Below are 12,955 nucleotides of genomic sequence, written 5' to 3' on the forward strand. Positions count from 1 at the left end.
GGAAAACTGAAAAAAACTGCATGAAATTTCAAGTGAAATTGTACTTTCAGATTTCTATCTGTCTATATCTCTTGAGTTTCCCATGAAGTATGTCAGTGTGTTCAGATACATTTTTTAATTTTTTATTTTAATTATTTATAGAATGCTTTTTTTATAAAGGACGTTGCCATAAAATGGGTCTAACCCAATATGAATTTTGTTGAAGTGACTGTGGAACAGAGAAAAACATTCAGAACTTTCATAGTCCATATTTTTTATAGAGGGTGTACTACTACACTCGAGCTACACAACATGCACATCTCCATTGTTAAGAAGGAATGATTTGTAGATCACCGAATCCGTGCTACGTTCGAATCAACGAGTCTGTTTCCGTTGGTGATGTCTGAAAAAGTATTGCTCGGGTGAGTGTGGATCAGCCATTGGAGCAGAGCAGCGGTGTGTGGTTTTTAGTGTCGGTGTTTCTGTCGGGGTCACCTTTTACTTCGCTGCTGCGGGGGAAATGTATATTTACTTATTTGTCGTCCTTTGTGTTATATCTGGTGTAAATATATGAGTAGTGTTTATGGAGAAGTGAGGCTGTGGTTGCAGACGGGCGCTGTCTGGGTGGAGAGAGAGAAGAGGAGGAGAGAAGTCGAGGAGAGAAGAGATAACGAGGGAAAAGCAGGCTCTGTCACTGACAGATAATGCTCTTCACTAACCGTCGGACACGAGCAATGACCGGGTCCACCCCGGGCTGCAGTTCACTGAGCAGAGCCGGGGCGGAGACGCTGCTCTCGAGCTGAATGTTGTTATCTATGCTAGGTTTGTTTTCTACTGCGAACTGTTTAAAGTGATGCCCCGGAATTAACTATTCTCAGTTAATTAGACTAAAGGTGAGTTGCAGACTTTATGTATGTTTTTCAGAGCTCTTCTCTGTGATAATAGTTCGGTCTTCGGAAACTTGTGAAGGGAAATGAAGAACCACAACTAACCTAATCTACAAATGCAGAACTTCTCTATATCACCTTCATCTGTGTGCACAAATGTTGCGAATGACAAGATTCACCCCTGGGAAGCTCTTCCAGAGCTGGAGTATTTCCTGCTGCCGCCCTCAGAGACTGACCCCGCGGCCTTTGGCGACTCTGGGAAGGTCGCCTAAACGGCAGGTCTCCGAGAGGGGAGCTCTGCACAGTGGGTTGTGCTCTGTGCCTGTTTTATACGTGAGGAATGTCCCGTCTCCACACTCTCGTGTCTCCCTGCCCACTCTTCGGGTTGCTGCGCCCTACAGCACCGCAGCCGGCTCCCAACCAGCCGAGCAAGAGGGCACCGAGCGAGGTAAAGTCAGCAAGGCGCCTCGGATAGCCTCAGGTGACCTGAAGAAGCTACTGCAGCTCGCTCACCCGGAGCGCTGGAGACTCTCAGGTACTGCTCCACACAGTCTTCACACAAAGCGCCGATGTCCATACAGGTTTTTCTGGTTGTTGTCTCAGTTCCTGTATTTGCCCTGATTTCAGATAACACTGTGCCACCCTTGAATGCCCACATTCAACAGTTTCACTTTTAATTTCTCTCCAGAGCCCTCTTTTCAGGTTTGCAAACAAAGAAATTCAGATAAGTAATTTCTGAATTAATGCTACACTCCATATTTGTGGAAGGCCCTTTCTCATAATGACATAGAATCCAATAACAATGATCTACTGTCACAAAATACTGAATTACATTCTTAAAATAATGACTTATAATGTCATAACAATGGCTTAATAATGACTTTTTGACATTATCTCATTACTATGACTTAGTATCTCATAATTATCACTGAGTGTCTCATAACTGACTTAGAATTCCTTTGACTGAAATGACTTTTAATAGTGAAAAATATCTAAACATTATAACTTCATTAATGTGAGAGCTTAAATCATAATTATAGAAGTCAGAATTCTAAGAAAATATCTCATACTCATAAGATGCAGAGTGAATATCTAAGAGTTTATTGTAATTGAGTAATTATGAGATGCAGAAGCTAGAAAACAATTATATCAAATGCGATACAATGTCAGATATTACATAGAAATGTATGTGTCCTTATTATTTCATTTCAAGTTGCTTCCATACATGTTGCTGTGGGACAGTGTCCCATGTTTATACTGAAATCTGCCTTTGCTCACAGCTGCGGTGGGCTTCCTGGTCGTCTCCAGTGCTGTTACCATGTCTGCTCCATTTTTCCTGGGTCGAGTAATCGACACCATCTACTCAAGCTCATCTACAGACTTCAGCTCCTCCTTGACATCACTGTGCATCATGCTAGGAGGGGTATTCCTGTGTGGAGGTGCTGCAAATGCTGCTCGTGTCTACCTCATTGAAATTTCAGGTAAGGTCTCAACATGGACTGTGAAGCAGTGTCACTTCAAAAACAGTCATGGTTAATTTTGCTGTATTTTTAATTCACAGTGAAGCATTTTTTAAAAGCATTTTGTCTTGTCTCTGATGGTTTTTACAGGGCAGCAGATTGTGAGAGACTTGCGGGAATCCCTTTTTTCCTCAATTGTGAGGCAGGAGGTGGGATTCTTTGATAAAACTCGCACCGGTGAGCTCGTTAACCGCCTTTCAGCAGACACAGTTCGGGTCGGATACGCGCTCACTGACAACTTGTCTGACGGCCTACGTTCAGTTGCTCAAGCTGTAGCTGGGGTCAGCATGATGGTGAGCAGTGTATCAGCGATAACAGATGGCAATTTTATGAGTTGATGCTGCTATTTAATCGCATTGACTGACCTTTGATACCTATTTAGTGTTGTTTTGACTGGTGTGCAGTCCGAGTTAATGCAAGGAAATGACTGGCGGCTGTAATTGTTGGAAACAATATGTTCCTAAGGGTCCAAGAGGAATGAGCTGGTGTACAAGCTTAATCTATTTTCTCTAAAGTAAAGTAGTGTCATCTGCTTAGTCTTTTAGTGGTTTATTTCAGTTTGATTGAAAAAGATCAGCAAATTGTCTCTAATTGATCTTGACTGATGAAAGCATTGCAGAAAGAATTAAACTGCAGTATGTCTCTAGATTGCAAAATATAATACATTTGTATAATATGGCACTACTCCTGACGTTTCAACTAAAGCACTGTAGATTTATTGAGAAAAGAATTCTTGTTGATTTTGCTTTGAGTTTCTGATTTGAGATTTTCTCAACACTCATTTTTCTCTCTTGCCAGTTCTATGTGTCTCCAAGTCTGGCTACATTTGTCCTAATGATTGTGCCTCCTATGGCTGGCTTGGCTGTTATCTATGGAAGATACTTGCGCTCCATATCCAAACGAACACAGGATTCTCTGGCTCAGGCTACTGCGGTAAGAGCCTGCTCCTTATATATATTCAATTTAACTATCACACAGATTCGTAAGTAACAATACAAGCTAAAGACTTTGCTTTGGTGCTGCCATATAGGTTTTCGAGTGTCAGTTCAGCTTGACTGCATCAGGTGACTGTGTTACAATTAAAGATTAAATGACCAAGTCTGTCTATTTACTCTTCACTGGGTACTCAATAGCTGGCAGAAGAGAGGATCAGTAACTTGCGGACAGTTCGTGCATTTGGAAAAGAGCTGACTGAAGTGCAGAAGTATGCAGACAAAGTGGACCATGTCCTCCACCTGGCTAAGAAAGAAGCTACTCTTCGAGCTGGGTTCTTTGGCATTGTAAGTGTTTTTTATTTTTTTAACTAATGAAAATATACAGATATTTGTTTTAGAAGACAATGAGAATATATATATCTATCTATATATATATATATATATATATATATATATATATATATATATATATATATATATATATATATATATATATATAAACACATTGTGTAGTCAACATTTACTGCTCAATTCTTTTATTGCAGTGACAAACCGTATGCATTTTTTTTAACAGACGGGCCTGAGCGGCAACATGATTATCCTAAGTGTTCTCTACAAGGGTGGGCTTCTGATGGCCAGTGAGCACATGACGGTTGGAGAGCTCTCTTCTTTCCTCATGTATGCCTTCTGGGTGGGGATCAGCATCGCAGGTGAGGATGAAACCCTCTGTCTAAACTGAACACCACACACTAGTCAAATTTTTAGAAAGAAAAAAAACAGAATGCAAATTAGAAAAAGGTCTGTAGATGTGAGTGAATGTGTGTCTGTGTTGCCCAGTGAAGGACTAGCGCCCCCTCCAGGGTGTATTCCTGCCTTGCGCCCAATGATTCCAGGTAGTCTCTGGACCCACTGCGACCCTGAACTGGATAAGCGGTTACAGATAATGAATATTTTTATATATATATAATGTATGTAGTAATAATAGTGATATTCTGCCTTGTTTATATAATGAAGCCATGTAGTTACCCATAATATGGCATACATTCATTATATGAGTCATTTGGGCACAGTGAAGTGTGGTGGAAAGTGGCTCTGAGGTAAAGGAAAAAGGGGAGTAACTTCAGTCGTGTGGAGACTGTTTTACAAAACCATACTAACATGAAAGAAGCCTGTAATAACAGAAGGGGGAAGCACAGCCAATCCATTTCCCCACTTCAAACAGAAGCACCTGGTTGAGGTTGAGGAAAATCAAAAATGCAGTTTTTGTGTAGTAGATTTATATGCTATGTTATTTATTTTATACTAGACGGAATTCTTGGTATGTAAATGTTTACAGATTTTTTTGTGGTTTCTTCTGAATGTTTGAAATGTTACGTTTGTAGTAAAATACGATAAAACCTGTAACTAAATAACATTTAATATAATTAATATATATTACATCAACCATACTTAATTTAATATAATTAATATAACATTTATTTTGTTGTCGTTGTGTGATCTTGAAATCAATAAGAGTATTTTTCAGCGTTTTGTTCATATCACCAAGCATATCTTTTATCACCAAAGTACCCTGAAATATTGTGACATTATTTTAGGGACATGTCGCCCACCCCCAGTAAGAAGAATACAGACAGAAATTCAGTCTACCTAATTTATAACCTAACAGAACAATATACTACATTGAACTAGCATGGCCGCCTCCTTACCTACTTTGCTTTTTAGACAAAGAATTGGTCTGTGTGCAAGGTGGAAGAAATGAATCATACTTTAATTATTGGACTACCTGAATACTTAAGCCACGGCTGTATTTGTGCTGCTTACTTTACTGCAAAACATGTTGAGACATCCTCAGGAAAACGTAAACAATGGACTAAAGCCACAGAACGTGATGAATATTTCTTGTCTCTCAGCGGGGGCTTCAGCCTTCCTATCCATTCCTTAGTCTTTTAAATTTAACACACACTCGTAGACACACACAGATGGCAAATTACACAGCCTATAAAAAAGGGCAGTGTCTGCACCTAACTCAAAGGCTTTTAATAAAGTAACTACCATGAAACTACTTTATGTGGTCTGTTGTTAGAAGAGTGAGGAAATAAATGTGAGTTAACAAAGCTCAGTGAATTAATTGTAATGTAGAGGGTGGCACGGTGATGCAACATGTAGTGTTGCTGACACACAGCTCCAGGGTCCTTGGGTTGTGGGTTCAAGCCCAGCTCTGGGTGACTGTGAGGAGTTTGGTATGTTCTCCCCGAGTCCATGTGGGTTTCCTCCCACATTTCCTCCAGTTTCCTCCCAAGGACCAAAGACATGTTGGTAAGTGGATTGGCTACTCAAAAATGTCCCAGAGTGTGAGGGACTGTGTGAGTGTGTGTCGCCTGGCTCCAGTCCCACGGCTACCCTGAATAGGACACGCAGTTATAGACAATGAATGAATACATGAATGAAACTACTTGATTCTCTTGTATATATTTCATTGCTTATACTATGATAACATGTCATTGTTGTCTGTCTACTGTTTATTTATAGGCCTCAGCTCATTTTACTCTGAGCTGATGAAGGGATTTGGTGCTGGAACTCGTCTGTGGGAGCTGATGGAACGAAAGCCTGAGTTTCCTCTCAATGGTATGTGTGTATATGAGGTGAATTGTCCCCAGGCGTTCCTTTTTCCAGACATCAGGGAGATCCTTTTACATGTGTGTCATTTTGCTGTTTCAGAGGGTCTAGAACTGCGGCCAGAGCAGCTGAAAGGAGCCCTGGAGTTCCATAATGTGTCTTTCGCATATCCAATGAGAAGAGATGTCCCCATCTTTCAGGACCTCAGTCTTTCAGTTCCAGCTGGCTCTGTGATGGCAGTGGTGGGCCCTAGTGGTTCAGGAAAATCTACTTTAGTGTCGCTTCTGCTCCGCTTTTATGATCCAGACTCAGGTGAGGACTACATCTTGTTAAGATTTCCAGTTTTAGTCTTACAAATAATATCAGAGTTAAATTTCTCCAGGAATTATTCACACAAAATGCATAAAACATTAATAATAGGAGCCAAGAGATACTTGCTTCAGTGTTCTTGTATTATTCTTTAATATTATTCTGGAGTAATAGCGCTACAGTAATTATATACTTATAATGGGAATGTGCCGTTGTTGATTTTTCATACAGCCTATTTATCCTTTCATTCTGCCTTACTAACCCTAGGCATGGTAACTGTAGATGGCCACGATATTCGAGATTTAAATCCTTACTGGCTGCGAAATAATATTGGAACTGTAAGCCAGGTAAGAGCAGAGCACGGCAGCACCTGAAGCAAAAAAAAAAGCTTACCTTGCTATTTCATATCATTACAGAATGTCTGGACCTAAAATCTTGTTTTTTTTTTTAATGTAGGAGCCGGTACTTTTCTCATGCTCCATTTCTGAGAACATTTCTTATGGAGCGACAGACCCCAGTAGAGTCACAACGCAGGACATCCTCCGTGCAGCACAAATTGCAAATGCACATGACTTCATTTGTGGATTCCCTAAAGGTTATGAGACTGTGGTTGGCGAGAAAGGGGTCTTGCTATCAGGTAATACAATTGAACACATCTTTATTAAAACTTTATGGAATGTATAAGATTGAAAGTATGTAATAATTACAGTGGACTAATTATTTGTTTTGCACCACAGGGGGACAGAAACAAAGAATAGCCATTGCAAGAGCCTTGCTGAAGGTAGTTTATCATCTTGAGTATTTCCTAATACATTACGTTCTATATAACGTTACAAACAAAATGTTTTTATCTTCTCTCTTAGGATCCCAAAATACTTTTATTAGATGAAGCTACAAGGTAATATTATGATTTATTATCAGTAAATATATATTAAACATTTTACTTTAAAATGTACTGGATCAAAAAATCTTTCCTTTTTGTTAGCAAGAATATTTTGTCCTAAATGAAAGACATTAACTGATGATAATTACATCTAACATGTTATTAAGAGCTTTATAATAAATTGGCTGCGATACAAATGGACATATCTTTTAATGTCATAACTCCACATTAATGCCACTAGGAACCTCATAATTACTTCATAACAACTCAGGCACTGAAATACCCATTCCTGGACAGAAATGAGAAGTACCCTTGACTGAAACCCAAAGTAATAGGGTGTTTGAAATGTACATACCAATTATACATGTTTATTATGCCTGTTTTATTAGTGATGATTAGACACAAACTTGTAAGTATTTCCGGGTCATTTCTATTGATCCAATTATCAAATTAAAATTTGAACACAGTTAAAAGGGAGTGTTTACAAATTATGTCAGAACATTAAAAACATCAGAAATGTCAAAACAGCAATGATCTATAACAGTTATCATGACTGAATGGAAGTTGAATTGTTTTTAGCATGGCTAAGCGCTACATTCACTAAAGTTAATAATGAATGGAAAGAGTGAAGACTCTGTAACACGGTTCTCTACTTCTTCAAACCAGTGCCCTGGATGCAGAGAATGAGTACCTGGTGCAGGAGGCTCTGGAGCGTCTGATGGAGGGCCGAACTGTGCTCATTATTGCCCACCGCCTCTCCACCATCCAAAATGCTGATGCTGTGGCTGTGCTGGACCAGCAGCGGGTGGTGGAGTGTGGCCGCCATGCTCAGCTGCTCGCTAACCAAGATGGCCTCTTCCGTAGACTCATGGAAAAACAGGCCTTTCTACAGGCTGAGCAGAGAGAGGCTCTTTCCAAGTAGGAGGATGTGTATGCTATGTTCAGGAAGCACTGATAGAAAAAAATTATATTAACACTGGATTACACCATGAAAACAAGGTGATTTGTAATTTTATTGTTTTATACCCAAGTGCCTATAAAAATACTTTCACTGAAAAACAAGGAAAAGAAAAATACACCATAAAAAGGACTTGGATTGTGTTGGGAAAAACCAAATTCTATTATAAAGGACTAACATCAGGGACAAAAAAAAGCTGTATAAAGGACTATATATTTAAAAGGGTCTCCATTGTAGGCCAGATTTGGACACTGCCACTATATGGTTAACTGGAAGCTTTTACTTAACAATACCACTAGTAAAGACAGGGTGCTACTGCAGTGTCAGTTATTGCACAGATGTCAATTTAACATAGAGTACAATATTTATACTAATATAATAAGTACATTGGGTGTTTCTAAAGAAACATGTATGTGTTATATTTTTGTTAGAGACTGCATTTATTTAAAAACTGCAAAAAACTCTTAGTCGTACTGTACGCCTGTTTTAAGCCATGTTAATCCTGTCTTTGATTTATAGTCAACTAAACAAATCCACTCAGTCCTGTATAAAAAAAGGTATCCATAATCTCCTGTAAAGCGTTTGTGTGTAAAAGCACATTATTAGTTTGACACTACAAATCTATGTAGTCTTCTATTTACTCATTGCGTTTAGTTTTCCACAGTAAATATCTTTCATTCATTATCTGTAACCTACCTGGAATCATTGGGCGCAAGGCAGGAATACACCCTGGAGGGGGCGCCAGTCCTTCACAGGGCAACACACACTCACACACTTTCTAGTCGCCAATGTGTGTTTTTGGACTGTGGGAGGAAACCCACGCGGACACAGGGACAACACAGCAAACACCTCACAGACAGTCACCCGGAGTGGGAATCAAACCCACAACCTCCAGGTCCCTGGAGCTGTGTGACTGCGACACTACCTGCTGCGCCACCGTGCCGCCCCAATAAATATCATTGAATTTTATTTGATCCAAGTAATGTGATGTCTGATCACTAATCACAATCATTGCAACCAAATGATTTCTGCTTTTGTCACTTATGATCTTTTTATGATGGAGTAGTTTTAAAATGGTCACCTGCTGTAACAGGAAATCACATGTATATTTTAAACAGAGATTATTATTGTTATTGATACAGTGGTATCTAAAAGCATACATTATTAGAGTTATTTAACATAAAGAATATGTTTCTTTTCCACTCCTCAATCAAAATGTTTATTGTTATGATAAAGATCATGGATATATTTTAGTGTTCAGTGTGTTAACTTATCTAAATTCTTTATATAATCAACTGCTTATATGTAAACATTCATATTATTGTTCTTTGTTTGGAGCCCTTCATTTATTCTGTTGAGGATGACCAAACACAACCAAAAGAGGGCACTGTTGTCCTTTGAAAAAAGAAATTGCATGAATCCTGGCAGCTCTAAATGAAAAAGCATAAGCTGTGATTCCATTGAAGATTTTCTAAATAAAATGTTAATTTCTTCAACGGTTTTTTTTGCTTACTTATGAAATGGGATTTCAATACACTGCATCTCCTGACCAGATTAAATCCTAAGCAGAAAGAACCTACCAAATTAAGGCTCGTTAAAGTGCACTCCTGTTTAGCCAAGCGACTAAGCTGCTTAGTTCCCCTGGTGACGGAGACCCTTTGGTACTTGCTCTGGCTTTGGCAAACAAACCGTCCTGTCTCCAGTAGAAGTGACATAGGCTTGTGTGGTGGGCTTTGGAGGTCCAGCAACTCAGCCACAGGGCAAAAGGCAACCTCAGCTCCATTTTAGAGAGGGAGAACGGTCAAATCAATTATTATTGGCTTTAAAATGTAAAAAATGCATGTGGTTATTTCACTCACATTAAACCTCAAATAAATCTGACTTTTAATAACTATAATGACCAGTTAGAAATCCAGCTTTTTTACATGGCAATCCCTGTCCCCAAATGTAAACCATACTGAAAGGGATGATCTGAGGGGAGACTCCAAAACAGTGAGTCTAGGACACTGCTTGATCTGGAGGGATTCTGTAGTAAAGAGTGGTTTCATATTGAGATTTCTTCTTCTGTATTCTCCAATTACATCAATAATTATGGGGGAAAGACTACTGTTATAAAGGCAAATGGAGGTTGCACAATGCAGTAAATGCATGACTGTCAATAATGGAGTCACAACTAGTACCAGAGTCAACCCAATTACCAACCAGTGGTGTGAGGTTTTATGAATGCTTATGTACTTTAGGTTGTATTATTGAGCATAAATGCTGTGCAGGGCAATATTTCATATCCCATGACTGAACTTATGATTCTCTCTTCCCCTTCCTTATTTGTTCATGAAATGTGATAATACCTGCCTACAACCTACACCACACAGAGCACAATGATTTACTCAAACAGAGTGAAAAGCAGATTTCTGCAAAGATAAATCATTAAAATATAAACACAGTGCAGTGTGTTTATTGTGGAAGGCCTCATTCTGCAGAACTGTACTGAGGCAGAATCTCTCACTGTGATGGTATTAGTAGTTTCTGAAATAAAGTTTATTATTACAGTTATTCTCTGGAGAAGGACGTGCAGGATTTTATTTACCTCTGTTTTACAGTTACTACTATCTAATATTACATAAGCTATATAAACTCAGAAAGTGAATGTAGGCTCGCTGGTGGTTTTGGATAGTAGATAAAACACAGTTGTTTAAAGGTTATTGTGAACAGCAAATAAATTAGCTCCTTTCACTTCCATTTGGTAAGACGTTTTACATGCAGCCACTGAATGGTTTTGCGTACATCTGCATTTCTGAATGTAAAAGTCATATTGAAAACACTGGGACATTGCACTGTAAAGCTGATTTGAGTCACACTAGTTGTGTGCAAGTTCAGTTGAGAAGGATATTAAGGAGAAGTCTGCTATTATGAGGAACGTCAGTCAGACTTTCTTGTGCTTGACCTCAGTGACACAGTTTACTGTAAAATGATCTTGGCACTGGATGCCTCAGGGGCAAATAACACAACATTCAATTAAAACCACGGAAAAGCAAGAGAGAAAACAAACAGTATTAGATGGGCATGGAACCCTGGACCTGGAAGGACTAATTGCTGCTGTTTGTTTTATATAAAATACTAGGTGTATTAGTGCTGTGCAGGGAAATCTACAAACTGGACATTGTCCCCCAGTTCATCACCAGTGTTGTAAGCATATGCTCCAGGCAGGGATTAAGCCTAGTCCTGGACAAAAGGTCGGGGTTGAATGATTTTGGGGAAATTTCACATTGAGACTTTCCTGACCAATACTGCAATCACAATTTAAATTAAAATTATTATCTATAAATGAACATGATCTTGGCCCAATCATGTATCAAAACAAGTAGCCCAAGAAGACCTGGCTTTAATTTTGGATGCTGAACAAACGTTAAAGGGCATTTTCAGGTACACAGCATTTGGCTGCCTCTGATTGTCTCTAGTATATAAGCGAATCCTTTGCACTCTTTCAAATTGCATTTTTGTTGTAAATCAATGTTTTAGCCTTATAACAAATTCCTTTCAAGGCAAAGTCTAAATCCAGAATGAGGTGCACTCCAGGACTAGGCTTAATCCCTGTCTCATAACCAGCCCAAAATGTACAACAAAGATTCACTTGATAAAGCTCTGAAGGTCCACACACGACTGCATTATTCATAAGGAAAACTTCCTGCTGAAATCAGGATTCTGGATGAAGTACAAATATCAAGGTTTATCTGTTTACATTATACTACTTTTATTCTCTCCTTTCTTCATCATTTAGTTTGGCATCTGCACTTAACTACAGTTAAAGAGATTAAAGGGCTGCTTTCACATAAATCACAGTGATGTTCAATCAGTCAGTCCTGTGTTACTCTTCAGATTTTTAGCTAGAATTCTGCCTCTGAGAGTATTTTGAACATATGCACAGCACATTGCAATATTTTGCCAGTTGGTTTAACATAAAGTATGAGTCTGACTCTTACAAAGACCATTGCATTAACCCCACGGACACAGAAATAACAGAGTAGCCTACTGGCTCGTGTATAAAATAATGCAGACTTCTCCCTGTTCCCTCTGCAGGACAAACCATTGAGAAATGTCGTCCTACAGTTCCCTGATAAAACTCAGCCCTTTCTTATTTAAAAGACTAGTTTAATTAAGTAAACGATGAGCTGCAGCGTGAAAAAGCAAGTCGTGACGACGCTGAAGAGCGTAACGTGTGGAAAAAATTACGGATTTCGGTGTTGATTTTCTCCACTGTGAGTGAAGTTAATAAAACTCCGATCTCTCCGATGAAGTCCATGTCCGTAAATCCTGGAGCTGGCTGTGTTGGAATCCATGACCAAAGTCTTTCATTGTAAAGCGGAGCTCCAGTCTGGGCGCAGTAAAGAGAGCCCGGAATGCCATCGTAGTAAAGCAGCGCCATGTGCGTCCTACTACCTCCCATATACGGTGCGTGCGCCCTGGCTTCGGATCATGGCTATCACGCCTTATTAGGACAGTCAGGCTCTTGGCAGCGGGGGGAGACAGGCACCTACTCTACGAAGTCCCATCCAAGAGCCTAATATGGGCGAAGGCCAGGCAAAAATCCAAGCGAACACACGGACATCTTCAATGGTAGGCATTGGGGGGTAATAAAGTCACTGGTATAAAAGGATGCCGAGGAAACGGAGCCCTCCGTAGCTGGAACCAGCAGTGGTTGCATTCTGCACTGAGCTTCATCGAGGAAAGGCACCACCAAAGGTAAGCCCCTTCAGATAAACCAGGACTAGAGCAACAGATCTGCACTCACTGGGAAAAGTAATGGTAGCATAATTAATTTGAATGCAGTTTACCTTAATAGAAATATTAGGAAGTTTACCTCATTCAAC

The 12,955-nt window shown here is 39.5% G+C and overlaps 2 protein-coding genes across 3 annotated transcripts in view; both read left to right on the plus strand.

The window, feature by feature from the left end:
- The first annotated feature begins 419 nt into the window (after positions 1 to 419).
- abcb10 (ATP-binding cassette, sub-family B (MDR/TAP), member 10) lies at positions 420 to 9,542 on the plus strand. 2 transcript variants are annotated; one of them, XM_066679529.1, is made up of 14 exons: positions 420 to 801; positions 884 to 1,401; positions 2,147 to 2,347; positions 2,477 to 2,679; positions 3,185 to 3,319; positions 3,520 to 3,666; positions 3,896 to 4,031; positions 5,851 to 5,946; positions 6,040 to 6,249; positions 6,514 to 6,593; positions 6,703 to 6,883; positions 6,984 to 7,027; positions 7,110 to 7,144; positions 7,796 to 9,542. In XM_066679529.1, the coding sequence occupies exons 2-14, from the start codon at positions 1,023 to 1,025 to the stop codon at positions 8,049 to 8,051; spliced, it is 2,103 nt and encodes a 700-aa protein (XP_066535626.1). In that variant the 5' UTR covers positions 420 to 801; positions 884 to 1,022; the 3' UTR covers positions 8,052 to 9,542. The 2 variants fall into 2 exon arrangements, with proteins under 2 accessions (XP_066535626.1, XP_066535627.1); XM_066679530.1 differs by having other exon boundaries at positions 904 to 1,401.
- Positions 9,543 to 12,261: 2,719 nt separating this feature from the next.
- acta1b (actin alpha 1, skeletal muscle b) overlaps positions 12,262 to 12,955 on the plus strand; it is a 3,083-nt gene continuing 2,389 nt past the window's right edge. The window contains exon 1 of the mRNA XM_066678462.1: positions 12,262 to 12,827. The gene's annotated coding sequence lies outside the window, so the exon portion shown is untranslated. The remainder of the gene's footprint in view (positions 12,828 to 12,955) is intronic.

The sequence above is a fragment of the Hoplias malabaricus genome, chromosome 8, assembly GCF_029633855.1.
Source record: "Hoplias malabaricus isolate fHopMal1 chromosome 8, fHopMal1.hap1, whole genome shotgun sequence".
Taxonomy (NCBI): Eukaryota; Metazoa; Chordata; class Actinopteri; order Characiformes; family Erythrinidae; genus Hoplias; species Hoplias malabaricus.

Excerpts from the sequence above, each read along its gene's own strand:
- abcb10 (XM_066679529.1), top strand. The coding sequence starts at position 1,023 with ATGTTGCGAATGACAAGATTCACCCCTGGGAAGCTCTTCCAGAGCTGG. Across the intron at positions 3,667-3,895 it reads GAGCTGGGTTCTTTGGCATT|ACGGGCCTGAGCGGCAACAT; the intron begins GTAAGTGTTTTT and ends TTTTTTTAACAG. Across the intron at positions 6,250-6,513 it reads CTTTTATGATCCAGACTCAG|GCATGGTAACTGTAGATGGC; the intron begins GTGAGGACTACA and ends TACTAACCCTAG.